The 17,624-nt window shown below is 41.6% G+C and overlaps 1 protein-coding gene, 1 long non-coding RNA gene and 8 other non-coding genes across 10 annotated transcripts in view; 8 read left to right on the plus strand and 2 right to left on the minus strand.

Annotated features, from left to right (window-relative positions):
• Positions 1 to 819: 819 nt before the first annotated feature.
• gtpbp2a (GTP binding protein 2a) overlaps positions 820 to 17,624 on the minus strand; it is a 34,615-nt gene continuing 17,810 nt past the window's right edge. The window contains exons 7-12 of the mRNA XM_061911775.1: positions 10,659 to 10,878; positions 10,440 to 10,575; positions 10,316 to 10,374; positions 5,667 to 5,838; positions 5,431 to 5,595; positions 820 to 1,766 (exon numbers count right to left, since the gene is read on the minus strand). Coding sequence (XP_061767759.1) covers positions 1,599 to 1,766; positions 5,431 to 5,595; positions 5,667 to 5,838; positions 10,316 to 10,374; positions 10,440 to 10,575; positions 10,659 to 10,878 — 920 coding nt within the window. The 3' untranslated portion in view covers positions 820 to 1,598. The remainder of the gene's footprint in view (positions 1,767 to 5,430; positions 5,596 to 5,666; positions 5,839 to 10,315; positions 10,375 to 10,439; positions 10,576 to 10,658; positions 10,879 to 17,624) is intronic.
• On the minus strand, positions 2,320 to 4,734 carry LOC133559731 (uncharacterized). Its single transcript, XR_009808259.1, has 2 exons — positions 3,515 to 4,734; positions 2,320 to 3,484 (listed from the first exon to the last, which is right to left on the minus strand). It is a non-coding gene; the product is annotated as an uncharacterized LOC133559731 (long non-coding RNA).
• trnal-cag (transfer RNA leucine (anticodon CAG)) lies at positions 13,759 to 13,841 on the plus strand. The gene has a single exon. It is a non-coding gene; the product is annotated as a tRNA-Leu (tRNA).
• trnal-aag (transfer RNA leucine (anticodon AAG)) lies at positions 14,136 to 14,218 on the plus strand. Its single transcript has one exon. It is a non-coding gene; the product is annotated as a tRNA-Leu (tRNA).
• Positions 14,511 to 14,593, plus strand: trnal-aag (transfer RNA leucine (anticodon AAG)). Its single transcript has one exon. It is a non-coding gene; the product is annotated as a tRNA-Leu (tRNA).
• On the plus strand, positions 14,877 to 14,959 carry trnal-aag (transfer RNA leucine (anticodon AAG)). The gene has a single exon. It is a non-coding gene; the product is annotated as a tRNA-Leu (tRNA).
• Positions 15,275 to 15,357, plus strand: trnal-cag (transfer RNA leucine (anticodon CAG)). Its single transcript has one exon. It is a non-coding gene; the product is annotated as a tRNA-Leu (tRNA).
• trnal-cag (transfer RNA leucine (anticodon CAG)) lies at positions 16,147 to 16,229 on the plus strand. Its single transcript has one exon. It is a non-coding gene; the product is annotated as a tRNA-Leu (tRNA).
• Positions 16,524 to 16,606, plus strand: trnal-aag (transfer RNA leucine (anticodon AAG)). The gene has a single exon. It is a non-coding gene; the product is annotated as a tRNA-Leu (tRNA).
• Positions 16,890 to 16,972, plus strand: trnal-uag (transfer RNA leucine (anticodon UAG)). Its single transcript has one exon. It is a non-coding gene; the product is annotated as a tRNA-Leu (tRNA).

Here is a 17,624-nt window from a genome sequence, read left to right on the forward strand (position 1 = left end):
TGAGAAAATTGTGGTAATAAGCCGGCTCTTACCGTAGACATGAGCAGAGAGCTTGCGTCGTTCCTCGCGCACCTGTCAAAGAGGCGGCTGCGGACTCTCTTGCCTCCTCCCACCGGCTGCCGCCGAACGCAGGATGCTTCAACCGTGGAGGAGGGGGAAAAAAATAAATCTTCGCTCCGCCTCATCGAGAAACGTGGCTTACCTCAGAGACACTGGCGGTCACCACACCCGTGGCCACACCCTTCCGACTTTCAGGTACAATATAATCTCACTAAAACACTAGTAACACAATAGAAAGATAAGAATGATCCAAGTAAATGTGTCTAATAACATCTGAATCGCTCCAACTGCCCTCATCTTTTCTTTTCGTTTTCTAGTCCTTCACTCTCACTTTCCTCATCCACAAATCTTTCATCCTCGCTCTAATTAATGGGGAAATCGTCGCTTTCTCGGTCCGAATCGCTCTCGCTGCTGGTGGCCATGATTGTAAACAATGTTCAGATGTGAGGAGCTCCACAACCCGTGACGTCACGCGCACATCGTCTGCTACTTCCGGTACAGGCAAGGCTTTTTTATTAGCGACCAAAAGTTGCGAACTTTATCATCGATGTTCTCTACTAAATCCTTTCAGCAAAAATATGGCAATATTTGAAAATGATGAAGTATGACACATAGAATGGAGCTGCTATCCCCGTTTAAATAAGAACATCTCATTTCAGTAGGCCTTTAAATATATTTTAATGGCATTTAACTTACATGTTCAATATTTCCCCGTGTATTGACTGATAAAACTTGACAAAACCCAAACCAGCGCGGAAGTGACTTGTAGAGAAAAGCCTTTTTAATTATTCATGTCCCCCATAACACAACAATTGGATCTGTACATACATATTTCACACAAGATTAAACAGTTGGCTTAAAAAAATAAAACATAAGGTTTAAGTCGTAATAAAGCTTTAAAAGGTTTAAAAATCTAAAAAAAACAAACTCCTGAGGTGCATAAGTTTAACGCGATTATAAAACAGGCCTAAACTAAGAGTGGAGCAGTACTAAGGTGAATGATAATAACAATAATAATAATAATAATAATAATAAGGCTAAATGCAGTAGTCAGTTGGGTCCAGAGGATGTTTTAAAAAGGTAGCACCAGCTTTAAGAGTTGTGTTACTGCATTGTTGTTGTGTTGGAAGGCACTTCCATCAGGCACCGTGTGTTTGTGTGTGACATCAGTAGCTTCAAAAAAAGAGCCTGAAGCGGCGAGTACCTTTCAAAGGTCATGGCTCCCAATTCCAACAGTTGTCTGCTAAAGCTGGATTTAGCCGGTGGATCCAAAAGGCTGAAATGATGGTTACAATAACGGCGAGGCACGTTTTGTGGACGTAAAAACGAGCTTCTGACGGATGACAAGGCAAAGTGGGCGGGGCACCACCAGACCTTTGTGGTCCAGCTTGAAGCCACTTTCTTTTAAAAGGCGTGTGAGGCTACATTAGTGACAGCTTTGGAGCTCGGCAGGTATTCGAAATGCAGACTGGCCTTTGGTGGAAGCTTGTCCAGAAAAAAAATAAAAAAATAAATATACCAATGGGACGGTTTTCCGGTCAGGGGGCTCCTGGGGGGTCCTGAGCGATGGGCTCCAGCTTGGTGACGTGGCCGATCCCTTTGGTCACGCCCTCCCTGAAGAGCACCTTGGCGCCCACCTTCAGGTACTCCGGGTGCTTGATGAACTTGAACTGAACCACGGCCTTCTCCCCCGTCCTCAGCTCCTCCTGACGGACGATGCAAGTGTCAAAAAAATTCCAAAACGTGTGAAATTGACACGTTTTATCGGGGCGGCGACACAAAAACAGAGAAATGGCCAATTTTAGGACTATAAGGCACACTTAAAATCCTTTCATTTCCTCAAAAGTCGACAGTGAGCCTATTACCCGGTGCGCTTAATGTAGGGCAGGAGTAGGGAACCTATGGCTCTAGAGCCAGATGTGGCTCTTTTGATGACTACATCTGGCTCTCAGATAAATCTTAGCTGACATTGCTTAACAGGATATGTAATTAATAATTAGGATGGTAATCATAGTGTTGAAAGTAACGTTCAAATTATAAAACATTCTCATGCATTTTAATCCAACCATCCGTTTTCTACCGCACCTGTCCAAGATGTCGCATTAATGGTAAGAAGTAATATATTTATTATTGGTTAAATTTAAAATAACAATGTTATTAAGAAGAATAAGAGACTTATAAAAATGTTGGTCTTGTCAAGACCTGGACTATGGTGTAGTTTTTTTTCCCGTGGTGTAAAGCGATTGGAACGGACCTGGCTTGAAGGTAGTGACATCTTTAATCTTAACTCAAAAATATTACAAAAACAAAGGGTATAAACAAAAGGCGCTCTCAGTGGAGGTTAAAAACTTGGCTATGAAAACTAAAACTCGCACAATGGGAGAATTATGAACATAAAATAAAACTTACAAACTATGGCATGAAAGACTTACTTGGACCGAGCAAGAGCATGGATCATCGGCATGGATAACATAGGTGTGTAGGGGTGATAGAGGGTGAGTAGAAGGTGATGTCGCCAGGCTGACTGCCTGGCAACTGCAGGCTTAAATGCTGACGTGGTGATTGACAACAGGTACATGAGTTCAAGTGAATCAGGTGTGTGAGTCGTGAAAACAGATGAACTGGTTGGTAGTCACGGAAACGAAAACAAACCAGGGTGCGCAAAAACAGGAACTAATGGAGTCAAAAACAAACAGAACATGATCACAAAGAAATGACAGGTCTTACTTAAAAATGCACGCATTTAGTTGTAATCAGTGTTTAAAAAATATTATACGGCTCTCACGGAAATACATTTTGAAATATTTGGTTTTCATGGCTCTCTCAACCAAAAAGGTTCCCGACCCCTGATGTAGGGAATCATTTTGGCTGTGCTTACCGGCCTCAAAGTTATTATATTTGGTACATTTAGTAAATGCAAAGTGTGACCTGTAGATGGCAGTCACACATAAGAGATGCGTGTCGACTGCAATATGACTCATGTAAACAACACCAAAATGTTTAGAATATAAAACATTACACACTGTGCTCAAAAATGTGTCAAAATGTTTTTAGTACGATTTTGGTAAGGTATGAAGCCTCAACGCTTGATGGATTGTAGCGTTAATACCGTGATAATATCGTACTGTGGTCTTAATACCCTGTTAACATCGTACTGTGGACTTAATACCGTGATAATATCATACAATGGTCTTAATACCGTGATAACATCGTACTGTGGACTTAATACCGTGATAATATCATACAATGGTCTTAATACCGTGATAACATCGTACTGTGGACTTAATACCGTGATGATATCATACAATGGTCTTAATACCGTGATAACATCGTATCATGGACTTAATAAATAATATCGTACCGTGGACTTATTACCGCGATAATATCATATTGTGGCCTTAATAATACCGTGATAATATCATACCTTGGCATTAATACCGTGATAATATCCTACCGTGGCCTTAATTAAAAATATATCGTAACCTGACCTTAATACCGTGATAATATCGTACCATACACCTTATACCGTGATAATATCGTACCATACACCTTATACCATGATAATATCGTACCGTGGACTTAATACTGTGATAATATTGTACAGTGGCCTTAATACCGTGATAATAGCATACTGTGGCTTTAATACTGTGATAATATCATAACGTGATAATATCGTACCGTGGCCTTAATACTGTGATAAGATCGGACAGTGAACGTAACACCGTGATAATAGCGTAGCGTTGACTTAATGTCTTGATATTATTGTACCATGGACTTTAATACCGTGATAAAATCGTACAGTGGACTTAATACCATGAAAATATCGTACCGTGAACTTAATACTGTGATAATATCGTACTGTGGTCTTAATACTGTGATAATATCGTACTGTGGTCTTAATATTGTGATAATATCGTACCCTGCACTTAATACCGTAATAATATCGTACTGTGAACTTAATACCATGATGATAGTGTAGCATTGACTTAATACCGTGATAACATCGTACCGTGGACTTAATACTGTGATAATATCGTACCCTGGACTTAATACTGTGATAATATCGTACCCTGGACTTAATACCATGATAATATCGTACCGTGGACTTAATACCCTGATAACTTCGTACCGTGAACTTAATACTGTGATAATACTGTAGCATTGACTTAATACCGTGATATCATCGTACCGTGGACTTAATACTGTGATAATATAGCGAAGCGTGGACTTAATACTGTGATAATATAGCAAAGCGTGGACTTAATACCGTCATAACATCATATCGAGGACTTAAAGGGGAACATTATCACAATTTCAAAAGGGTTAAAAACAATAAAAATCAGTTCCCAGTGGCTTGTTGTATTTTTTGAAGTTTTTTTCAAAATTTTACCGGTCTCGGAATATCCCTAAATAAAGCTTTAAAGTGCCTTATTTTCGCTCTCTGCGAAGACACTGGCCATTTCCCTGTGACGTCACACAGTGCTGCCAATGTAAACAAACAATGGGAATACCACAGCAAGATATAGCGACATTAGCTCGGATTCAAACTCGGATTTCAGCGACTTAAGCGATTCAACAGATTACGCATGTATTGAAAAAGATGGTTGGAGTATGAAAATACTGAAGAAGAAACTGAAGTTATTGAGCGAATAGCTATTGACGCTATTCATAGCCATAGCATGGCCGAATAGCTGCGTTAGCATCGCCGGTAAAATGTGCGGACCAAACGATCAGGACTTTCGCATCTTTTGACACTGGAGCAACTTAAATCCATCGATTGGTAAGTGTTTGTTTCGCATTAAATGTGGGTGGAAGGAAACGTAATATTGTTGCAAATGCATCTGCAGGTTATCCATACATCTCTGTGCCATGTCTGTCTTAGCATCGCCGGTCAAATGTGGAGACACTCTGGTACATTCAATGGGGGTCTGGCGGCAGATTTCTTGCCAGTGGTGCAACTTGAATCCCTCCCTGTTAGTGTTGTTACACCCTCCGACAACACACCCACGAGGCATGATGTCTCCAAGGTTCCAAAAAATAGTCAAAAAAACGGAAAATAACAGAGCTGAGATCCGGTGTTTGTAATGTGAAAATGAAAATGGTGGGTGTGTTACCTCGGCGACGTCACATTCTGACGTCATCGCCTCCAGCGCGATAAACAGAAAGGCGTTTAATTCGCCAAAATTCACCCATTTAGAGTTCGGAAATCGGTTAAAAAAATGGATGGTCTTTTTTCTGCACCATCAAGGTATATATTGACGCTTACATAGATCTGCTGATAATGTTCCCCTTTAATACCGTGATAGTATTGCATCGTGAGATCTGACAACGTTACAGTACATCCCTGATAAGAAGTGGTTGAACGCTCACCTTGCCATAGATGGCTTCCACGGTCGCTGTCTGTCGCACGTTGCCGGTGTGCACGGTCACCTGGAAGCCCTTGTGGAAGGTCTTGGAGTGGAAGAGCAGCACTATCTCCGCTTCGAAGATCCAGCAGATGGTGGGATCCATCTCGGGACTCACCATCACCATCCCCTGCAGGAAGAGGTCATGAGCCGCACTGCGTTGGCACGCGTAAAAAATAAGACGGGAACCAAAGTCGGAACCTTTCTTAGCAACGTTCGGTCGAATTCGCCGAGCGCAAGCGTGGCCGCCTGGCCCGCCCGCAGCACCCTGCAGGCAGAGCGGTTTCTTTGGATGCTCCCGACGGTCAGCTTGTGGAAGCGGCCCGAGTCTGTGGGCCCCACGACCAGATGGTCTCCCTCCCGGCAAATTCCACTGCAGAGAAAAAAACACTTTTCGTTTGCCGGCCTGCTATAAAATGACATTTGAACACTTTTTTAATCAGGGTTGGTACTCCTTTTCCGTGGTTAAATTCAAGCACTTTTTAAGTACTTTCAAGATCAATTTTCCAGTTGTTCCCAGTACCCTTCAAAAGGCGAAAACCAGTGTGAATCAATCCATGGCCTTGTTGTTTGAGGTCACCTGTAGGAAAAATAGGTCAAATCTGCCAAAACCTAAGCCTAACATTGAACCAGCAGTTATCATTAACTGCATGGGACATAGAAAATGAAGCAGTGTGACTATTCAATGTCATTGGGGTTTGTAAATGTGTCTCCATTTATGTTGTTTTTCAAATTTCTTGTTCCTTTTCTTACTTAGAGCTAGGGTTGCAAAATCCCGGGAATATTCAAAGTCGGAAACTTTCCCTGGAAATTAACGGGAATATATGGGAATTAATGGACGGGACGGCGTGGCGCAGTGGAAGAGTGGCCGTGCGCAACCCGAGGGTCCCTGGTTGAATCCCACCTAGTACCAACTTCGTCACGTCCGTTGTGTCCTGAGCAAGACACTTCACCCTTGCTCCTGATGGGTGCTGGTTGGCGCCTTGCATGGCAGCTCCCTCCATCAGTGTGTGAATGTGTGTGTGAATGTGTAAATGTGGAAGTAGTGTCAAAGCGCTTTGAGTACCTTGAAGGTAGAAAAGCGCTATACAAGTACAACCCATTTAATTAAAGGGAAATTAATGGGAATAAACATTGAATGCAGCATGCAAGATCTTGCAGCATGACTATCAGCTAAAACTGGATTTAATGCAATTTCAGTTGAATTACAACCCTGCACTGTGCATTCCTCCATCACATGTGCAGTGTGCAGTTACCATGAATTGATTTACGTGCAATATACTAATAACAGTTTCAATCAATCAATCATTGATTGATTGATTGAAACTGTTATTAGTAGATTTTACAATATAGTACATATTTTCCGTACAATTGATTACTAAATGCTAACACAACCAATAAGTTTTTCAACTTGTTTAAGTTGGGGTCCATCAATCAATCAATTAAAAGTGCATTCTTCCATCACATGCACAGATAATTCCCAGCATGCTACACACTACAGGCCACACTAGTATTTGAGCCCAAGGGGTAAATCTATTTGATCTATGGTATTTAAGTGTAATAGAGGTGTAATTGCTTGTTACTGTACGACTGTAGACTACTCCAGCAGACTTCCACTCAAGCTAGCGAGCTGTTCCTGTACTTCTTAAATGATTTTGGGGCCAATATTTCTAGCTAGCTACGTTTATGTACCACCACAGTCTCATAATGAACCGGAAATATTTCTCCGTTAGCCGTGATGCTAATTTTTTCTATGTTAAATCCCATTCATTTGGCAATCCGAATTTACCTTTTTTGTGATCTGTAAAGTTCCACTAGCAAATCCTAATCGAAACGAGTAGTTTCTTTGGCCTTCTGGTCTGCTAGCCATTCTGTTGTCCTACAAGATAGTAGCTTATAGTTTGGTTTAGCGTGATTGAGTGTTCATTTATTCATCTAGCCTGTTTCTATTCATTTGTCCATCAGTCAAATATTTTTAAAGACTACTCCAATTGTTTAGCTCAGTGGTTCTCAACCTTTTTTCAGTGATGTACCCCCTGTGAACATTTATTTTAATTCAAGTACCCCCTAATCAGAGCAAAGCATTTTTGGTTGAAAACAAGAGATGAAAAAGTAAAATACAGCACTATGTCATCAGTTTCTGATTTATTAAATTGTATAACAGTGCAAAATATTGCTCATTTGTAGTGGTCTTTCTTGAACTATTTGTAAAAAAATAGATATAAAAATAACTAAAAACTTGTTGAAAAATAAACAAGTGATTCAATTATAAATAAAGATTTCCACACATAGAAGTAATCATTAAGTAAAAGTGTCCTCTTTGGGGATTGTAATAGAGATCCATCTGGATTCATCAACTTACTTCTAAACACTTCACAAAAAAATGAATCTTTAACATCAATATTTATGGAACATGTCAACAAAAAACCTAGCTGTCAACACTGTTGCATTTCTTTTCATAGTTTATGAACTTACATACATATTTTGTTGAAGTATTATTCAATAAATATATGTAGAAAGGATTTTTGAATTGTTGCTATTTTTAGAATATTTTAAAAAAATCTTACGTACCCCTTGGCATACCTTCAAGTACCCCCAGGGGTACGCGTACCCCCATTTGAGAACCACTGTGCTAGCTGACATTAGTCTTTTACAAGCTTCTCATCTTATTCAGCAGAATAAGACGGATGGTGACCAACTATAAATAATCAAAAAATGGTCAAAATTTTCAAACTTCCCGAGCTTATCTTCCCGTGGTAAATTTACGGAAATTTACCGGAAACGTTCCACCCCTTTGCGACCCTACTTACAGCACTCCATGACATCGAACAGCATGGATTGATTCACACCGTTTGTGCTTGTAAACTGCAACCTCAAAATGTCAATTTTACTCATTTATTAACAAAACTGATCCACATTAATATAAGGATAATAAATTAAAGGAAAATATGTTAGTTTCAAAACACCTCAGTCGCCTTTCATTAAGCATATCTAGCCTTGGAACTGTGGCTGTGATAACAAATGGGTTTTTAGTTGATGGAAGTTTTTAAGGGGCGGTATAGCTCGGTTGGTAGAACGGCCGTGCCAGCAACTTGAGGGTTGCAGGTTTGATCCCCGCTTCAGTCACCCTAGTCACTGCCGTTGTGTCCTTGGGCAAGACACTTTACCCACCTGCTCCCAGTGCCACCCACACTGGTTCAAATGTAAAAATTAGGTATGGGTTTCACTATGTAAAGCGCTTTGAGTCACTAGAGAAAAAGCGCTATATAAATATAATTCACTTCACACCAACATTATAATTTATCATTGACAAACGCTCGCTTTTTTTTCCTTTCACAGCTTTTGATTGATTGATTGAAACTTTTATTAGTAGATTGCACAGTACAGTACATATTCCCTACAATTGACCACTAAATGGTAACACCCCAATAAGTTTTTCAACTTGTTTAAGTCGGGGTCCACGTTAATCAGTTCATAACTGTCCGTAATGAACATGTAATCTAGTGCTGATCTCACAGTTGAGGTCTAGCATGTACCAACAGGTTAGAAAACTAAACTTTAGCTACCATTAACTTGTAGGGCTAGTAATCTCTGTACCTTGTCTTTCACATGACTCGAGAGAGCCGACTGTCCCATTACGAAAAACTGGATTTAATTTTTGCAGGCTACATGTGGATTGGCGCCACGTTTTATCCAAAGTTTGTATTTGTCATTTTCCATCCAACGTTCATTAAAACGACAACCTCCCGGCATGACGGACTGATACACCACCGTCCTCTTGGGGGCGACACTGAGCCCCATGAAAACAACCTAATGTAATGGCTCGCGCAACGCTAACAGATCAAGAGTGTAGTTTTCATTTTTAATCTCTTAAGGCCCAAGCTGTTTGTTAACATTATTTTTTATTTCTCTTTGCTATTGGGCTTATTGGATCCTAATTTGAATATAAAGTAAGAATCATCTTTTGATATGATGTACTTCGTCCATAAGTACCGTTGCGTCTGTACCAGATGTTCCTCCGAGGGAATTTAAGTTGCTGGTCAATCCCAAGTTCTTTTGATGACACATAAACTGATTTTAAATGATCACCCAGAACAGAATAGGTATTTTGCAATTTATTCCAAAGCTTTGGAGAGACCAACCTAAAAAAAAAAAAACACCTTCAATTCGCGTCGCCTAGTTGATCTGAAAACCTTACGGAAGCGCTGTCTTTTTCAATATCTCCCTCGCCCCCACCCACCAGTTGTTCTGCTTAGCCTGAGACAGGAAGAGATAAGAAGGGAGTATTGCTACTCCTTACATTCCTAAAACTTCAAGGTTAACAGACACAGTTTACTTGCAGACAAACAGAAAGAGAACAAATAGAAAAACACTAGCTGTTTTCAAACATGACTATAGAAAGAAATAACTCTTAAATATGGATATATGTAGATATCTATCTCCGTCAATCAGTACACAAATGTGTACTTCATGTTTAGTGACATGCCAATTCCTATTTTTACACTTTTTTTCCCCAAATTCCATTGAATGTTATAATCTTCTGACACCACCAGATGGCAGTATAAGTGTCCACATAAGTGGCCATAAGACCCCAATTCAGTAGTGTACACAATTTTGGAAATAAGAGCTAAAAGGTCCTGTCCACGCATGTGGCCACTAAGCCTTTAGTGGTTTAAGAAAACGTATTTTATTTTTTCCCGTTTTATAATCAGCCTATTGAGTCAGACTGCCGAGAAATATGACGCACATTTCTAAGCACTTCACCAAAAATTCCAGCGTTTTTCAACCCTTGAAAACACAAGATTAAAATCCAAGCATTTTCAAGGTTTTTAACCCTGTTTAATACTAACCTGTACAAAGTTCCGCCCACCACTGTCCCCACTTCTGGCACCGTGTAGATCTCATCCACCTGCAACAGATCATCTGTCAATCAATCGGACGTCCTCAGTGGCATTCCAACTCACCTCGTCTTACCTGAAACTCTGTCAGCTGCTGCATGAGCTCCTCCTGCTCCTTGCTGTTGCTGAGAGGCGGGATGATGTTGAAGAAGACCTTGAGGAGGTCCAGGTTCTCTCCGGACACGCTGGACACGGTGAAGACGGGCGTGATACTGCCGGGGGGCGGGGGGGAGAGCAAGCGATCAACAAAAGCCCTCGCTTCGGGTGTGACATGTTTCGTGGAGGATTCCCATACTTGGGCGACTGGGCAAACTGCTGCGCTGCGGCCACGGCGTCGTCTGTGTTGGCGATCAACATGGGCACCTTGTTGCAACCCGGCTGCTTCAGAACACGCTCCAGCTGGCGCACGGTGCGCTCCACGATGCACCGCGCGCACAGGTCCATTTTGCTGATGACGATGAAGATGGGCACCTTCAGGGCCATGGCGAAGCCCAGGTGCTCCCACGTCGTACCGACTGCAAAACAACCGCAGGAATAGTCAACTCAATTGTTTTGAGGGCCACATTTTCAGAAAGCTAAGAACCGCTAAGCGGGACTTCTCCTTTCACTGTTTGTGTTATTTAATACAAACCCCGTTTCCATATGAGTTGGGAAATTGTGTTGGATGTAAATATAAACAGAATACAATGATTTGCAAATCCTTTTCAAGCCATATTCAGTTGAATATGCTACAAAGACAACATATTTGATGTTCAAACTGATAAAGAAACATTTTTCTTGCAAATAATCTTTAACTTTAGAGTTTGATGCCAGCAACACGTGACAAAGAAGTTGGGAAAAGTGGCAAAAAATACTGATAAAGTTGAGGAATGCTCATCAAACACTTATTTGTGAATTACATTTACATATTTTTTGGGTGAATTATATTTATATAGCGCTTTTCTCTAGTGACTCAAAGCGCTTTACATAGTGAAACCCAATATCTAAGTTACATTTATTTAAACCAGTGTGGGTGGCACTGGGAGCAGGTGGGTAAAGTGTCTTGCCCAAGGACACAACGGCAGTGACTAGGATGGCAGAAGCGGGAATCGAACCTACAACCTTCATGTTGCTGACACGGCCACTCTACCAACCGAGCTATGCCGCCCCATGGAACATCCCACAGGTGTGCAGGCTAATTGGGAACAGGTGGGTGCCATGATTGGCTATAAAAACAGCTTCCCAAAAAATGCTCAGTCTTTCACAAGAAAGGATGGGGCGAGGTACACCCCTTTGTCCACAACTGCGTGAGCAAATAGTCAAACAGTTTAAGAACAACCTTTCTCAAAGTGCAATTGCAAGAAATTTACCGATTTCGACATCTACGCTCCATAATATCATCAAAAGGTTCAGAGAATCTGGAGAAATCACTCCACGTAAGCGGCATGGCCGGAAACCAACATTGAATGACTGTGACCTTCTATTCCTCAGACGGCACTGTATCAAAAACCGACATCAATCTCTAAAGGATATCACCACATGGGCTCAGGAACACTTCAGAAAACCACTGTCACTAAATACAGTTGGTCGCTACATCTGTAAGTGCAAGTTAAAGCTCTACTATGAAAAGTGAAAGCCATTTATCAACAACATCCAGAAACGTCGCCGGCTTCTCTGGGCCCGAAATTTAACCCGACTGAAGCTCTACATAAAACAAGAATGGGAAATAATTCCGCTTTTAAAGCTTCAACAATAAGTTTCCTCAGTTCCCAAACGTTTATTGAGTGTTGTTAAAAGAAAAGGTGATGTAACACAGTGGTGAACATGCCCTTTCCCAACTACTTTGGCACATGTTGCAGCTGTGAAATTCTAAGTTAATTATTATTTGTAAAAAAAAAAAAAGTTTATGAGTTCCAACATCAAATATGTTGTCTTTGTAGTGGATTCAATTAAATATGGGTTGGAAAGGATTTTCAAATCATTGTATTCCGTTTATATTTACATCGAACACAATTTCCCAACTCATATGGAAGAGGGGTTTGTATATTCCGGAGAACCAGCATCCTCTACAGTAGACATCTGATTCTGGCCTATGGAGTAACAGGAACACTCTGCTCTTTTTAAGGACATTATGCAAAAATGTGAGGCTCTCACACGTTATTTGAACTGAACTCGCAGGCCACCAGTTGAATAGAAAACATGATGAAAAAGAGAGGACCTTAAATGGAACCTTGAGGAACATACGTGTGACTACAGAAGAACATACAGGTTACTACTGACAAGCTACAGCAACACACTACTTAAATAAGTCACATTACAATAAAAAAAATTGCACAAGCCAAAAAAGAGAGGACTTAATGGGGTGCCTTGAGGAACACCTCAGTTATGTAAATCACAAGTTTGTTTCCTGGCAAGGTTTTTCTACTGCTCCAAGTTCCTCTTTAAAAAAGAAGTACTCTCTTGCTTCTAGGAATGTAACGTAATGGAATGGAGGTGATTGTCAGTCTTTAAGGGGATTCATTCAATAAGCTTCTTGCCGCTGTATTTATTTTTATTCACCCTGCTGGTGTTTGTGATCGGCAAAAAAGCACATGAATCGGCAACGACGATTACAAGCATTTTCGTAAAAATCTGATACTGACATCAATGGTCGATTAATCAGCACTCCCAATTTCAAAGTGTGCTAAAGTCACTCGTGACGGAATACGTGTGGGCGATAATCACACTGCAGAGTGTCAGGATGGCCGAGAGGTCTAAGGCACTGCAGTCAGGTCGGAGTCTCCTCTGGAACCTGAAAGTAATAATGTTTTATTGCAACAAGCAAACACAGAATCGAGACTTTGAGTATGGGGTAAATAAACACACCTTCACAAAAGCAGATGTCTTCCAACAGTTCTTGTCGGATGTCTACCAAATGATGCAGTCCACTTCTTACAACAAAACCTTTCTGACCCCAAGCACTACTTTAATACCCCATGTTGGTGAACCTGTTCATACCATACCACACACGGTACAAGAGAAGTAAGGCAATACCAAAGTCCCTCGTTATAAAAACATCATTCATTCAGTCAAACAGATGTCAGCATGGCTGAGCGGTCTAAGACCCTCCATTTAGGTCGCAGTCTCCTCTGGAGGCGTTGTTACAAACACAGACAAATACAAGCACAGACGGTTTTGGGACTTTCTGTATGTGGTAAACACATCTTCACAAAAGCAGAGGTCCTCCCACAGTTCTTGTTGGTACTATACGAAGTGATGCATTCCACTTCTGAGAACAAAACTTTTTTGACCCCCAGCACTACTTTAATACCCCATGTTGGTGGACCTGTTCATACCATACCACACACTGTACAGTAGAAGTCAGGCAATACCAAAGTCCCTAGTTATACAGACATTATGCAATTTACTAATCAGATGTCAGGATGGCCGAGCGGTATAAGGCGCTGCATTCAGGTTGCAGTCTCCTCTGGAGGCGTCGGTTCAAATCCCACTTCTGACAGCAATTTGTTACTGTTACACCAATCCGTCGTCAAATACAAGCACAGATGGTTTTGGGACTTTATGTATGTGGTAAACACATCTTCACAAAAGCAGAAGTCTTTCAACAGTTCTCGTTAGTACTCTACGAAATGATGCGTTCCAAATCTAACAACAAAACCTTTTTGACCCCCAGTACTACTTTAATACCCCATGTTGGTGGACCTATTCATACCATACCACACACTGTACAGTAGAAGTCAGGCAATACCAAAGTCCCTTGTTATACAGACATTATGCAATTTACTGATCAGATGTCAGGATGGCCGAGCGGTCTAAGGCGCTGCGGTAAGGTCGCAGTCTCCTCTGGAGGCGTGGGTTCAAATCCCACTTCTGACAGCAATTTATTATTGTTGCACCAATCCCTCGTCAAGCACAAATGTCATTGGTACTTTTTGTATGTGGTAAACAAACACACCTTCACAAAAACAGGGGCATTTCAACAGTTCTCGTTAGTACTCTATGAAATGATGCAGTCCACTTCTTACAACAAAACCTTTTTGACCCCCAGCACTACTTTAATACCCCATGTGGATGGACCTGTTCATACCATACCACACACTGTACAGTAGAAGTCAGGCAATACCAAAGTCCCTCGTTATACAGACATTATGCAATAAACTGAGCTGGTGTCAGAATGGCGGAGCGGTCTAAGGCGCTGCGTTAAGGACGCAGTCTCCTCTGGAGGCGTGGGTTCAAATCTCACTTCTGACAGCAAATAATTTATGTTACAACAATTACAAGCAAAAATGGTTTTGGGACTTTCTGTATGTGGTAAACACATCTTCAAAAAAGCAGAGGTCCTCCCACAGTTCTTGTTGGTACTCTACGAAATGATGCAGTCCACTTCTTACAACAAAACCTTTTTGACCCCCAGCACTACTTTAATACCCCATGTGGATGGACCTGTTCATACCATACCACACACTGTACAGTAGAAGTCAGGCAAGACCAAAGTCCCTTGTTATACAGACATCATGCAATTAACTGAGCAGGTGTCAGGATGGCCCAGCGGTCTAAGGCGCTGCGTTAAGGCTGCAGTCTCCTCTGGAGGCGTGGGTTCAAATCCCACTTCTGACAGCAATTTATTACTGTTGCACCAATCCCTCGTCAAATACAAGCACGGATGGTTTTGGGACTTTCTGTATGTGGTAAACTAACACATCTTCACAAAATCAGAGGTCCTCCCACAATTCTTGTTAGTATTAAACGAAATGATGCAGTCCACTTCTAACAACAAAACCTTTTTGACCCCCAGCACTACTTTAATACCCCATGTGGATGGACCTGTTCATACCATACCACACACTGTACAGTAGAAGTCAGGCAATACCAAAGTCCCTCGTCATACAGACATCATGCAATCACTCCTCTATCAATTAAATGATAACAGGTGTCAGGATGGCCGAGCGGTCTAAGGCGCTGTGTTCAGGTCGCAGTCTCCTCTGGAGACGTGGGTTCAAATCCCACTTCTGACAGCATGTATTTTGTATTGCACCAATCCCTCGTCAAGCACAGATGCCTTCACAAAAGCAGAGGTATTTCAACAGTTCTCGTTAGTACTCTACGAAATGATGCATTTCACTTCTAACAACAAAACCTTTTTGACCCCCAGCACTACTTTAATACCCCATGTGGATGGACCTATTCATACCATACCACACACTGTACAGTAGAAGTCAGGCAATACCAAAGTCCCTCGTTATACAGATATCATCCATGCAGACGAACAGGTGTCAGGATGGCCGAGCAGTCTAAGGCGCTGCGTTTAGGTCGCAGCATCTACTGGAGGCGTGGGTTCAAATCCCAATTCTGACAACGCATAATTTCTGTTGCACCAATCCCTCGTCAAACAGTCACTCCTCCATCAAATAGGTGTTAAAGAAAGTCAGGAAGGCCGAGCGGTCTAGGGCGCTGTGTTCAGGTCGCAGTTTCCTCTGGAGTCGTGGGTTCAAATTCCACTTTTGACAGCATCTAATTTATGTTGCACCACTCCCTCGTCAAACACAAGCACAGATGGTATTGGGACTTTCTGTATGTGGTAAACAAACACACCTTCACAAAAGCAGAGGTCTTTCAACAGTTCTTGTTGGCACTCTACGAAATGATGCAGTCCACTTCTAACAAAAAACCTCTTTGACCCCCAGCACTACTTTAATACCCCATGTTGGTAGACCTGTTCATACCATACCACACACTGGACAGTAGAAGTCAGGCAAGACCAAAGTCCCTCGTTATACAGACATCATGCATTCGTCTTAACACGTGTCAGGATGGCCGAGCGGTCTAAGGCGCTGCATTCAGGTTGCAGTCTCCTTTGGAGGCGTGGGTTCAAATCCCACTTCTGACAGCAAATTATTACTGTTACACCAATCCCTCGTCAAATACAAGCACAGATGGTTTTTGGACTTTATATATGTGGTAAACACATCATCACAAAAGTAGAGGTCTTTCAACAGTTCTCGTTAGTACTCTACGAAATGATGCAGTCCAATTCTTACAACAAAACCTTTTTGACCCGCAGCACTACTTTAATACCCCATGTTGGTAGACCTGTTCATACCATACCACACACTGTACAGTAGAAGTCAGGCAATTCCAAAGTCCATAGTTATAGAGACATTATGCAATGTGCTGATCAGATGTCAGGATGGCCGAGCGGTCTAAGGCGCTGCGTTAAGGTCGCAGTCTCCTCTGGAGGCGTGGGTTCAAATCCCACTTCTGACAGCAAATAATTTATGTTACAACAATTACAAGCAAAAATGGTTTTGGGAGTTTCTGTATGTGGTAAACACATCTTCAAAAAAGCAGAGGTCCTCCCACAGTTCTTGTTGGTACTCTACGAAATGATGCAGTCCACTTCTTACAACAAAACCTTTTTGACCCCCAACACTTCTTTAATACCCCATGTGGATGGACCTGTTCATACCATACCACACACTGTACAGTAGAAGTCAGGCAATACCAAAGTCCCTCGTTATACAGACATCATGCAATGAAATGATTACATGTCAGGATGGCCGAGCGGTCTAAGGCGCTGCGTTTAGGTCGCAGTCTCCTCTGGAGGCGTGGGTTCAAATCCCACTTCTGACAACAAATATTTTATGATGCAACAATCTCTCGTCAATTACAAGCACAGATGCTTTTGGGACTTTCTGTATGTTGTAAACACATCTTCACAAAAGCAGAGGTCCTCCCACAATTCTTGTTAGTATTAAACGAAATGATGCAGTCCACTTCTAACAACAAAACCTTTTTGACCCCCAGCACTACTTTAATACCCCATGTGGGTGGACCTGTTCATACCATACCACACACTGTACAGTAGAAGTCAGGCAAGACCAAAGTCCCTTGTTATACAGACATCATGCAATTAACTGAGCAGGTGTCAGGATGGCCGAGCGGTCTAAGGCGCTGCATTCAGGTTGCAGTCTCCTTTAGAGGCTTGGATTCAAATCCCACTTCTGACAACAAATTATTACTGTTACACAAATCCCTCGTCAAATACAAGCACAGTTGGTTTTTGGACTTTCTGTATGTGGTAAACACATCATCACAAAAGTAGAGGTCTTTCAACAGTTCTCGTTAGTACTCTACGAAATGATGCAGTCCAATTCTTACAACAAAACCTTTTTGACCCGCAGCACTACTTTAATACCCAATGTTGGTGGACCTATTCATACCATACCACACACTGTACAGTAGAAGTCAGGCAATACCAAAGTCCCTAGTTATAGAGACATTA

Source organism: Nerophis ophidion, linkage group LG09 (assembly GCF_033978795.1).
Source record: "Nerophis ophidion isolate RoL-2023_Sa linkage group LG09, RoL_Noph_v1.0, whole genome shotgun sequence".
NCBI classification, from domain to species: Eukaryota; Metazoa; Chordata; class Actinopteri; order Syngnathiformes; family Syngnathidae; genus Nerophis; species Nerophis ophidion.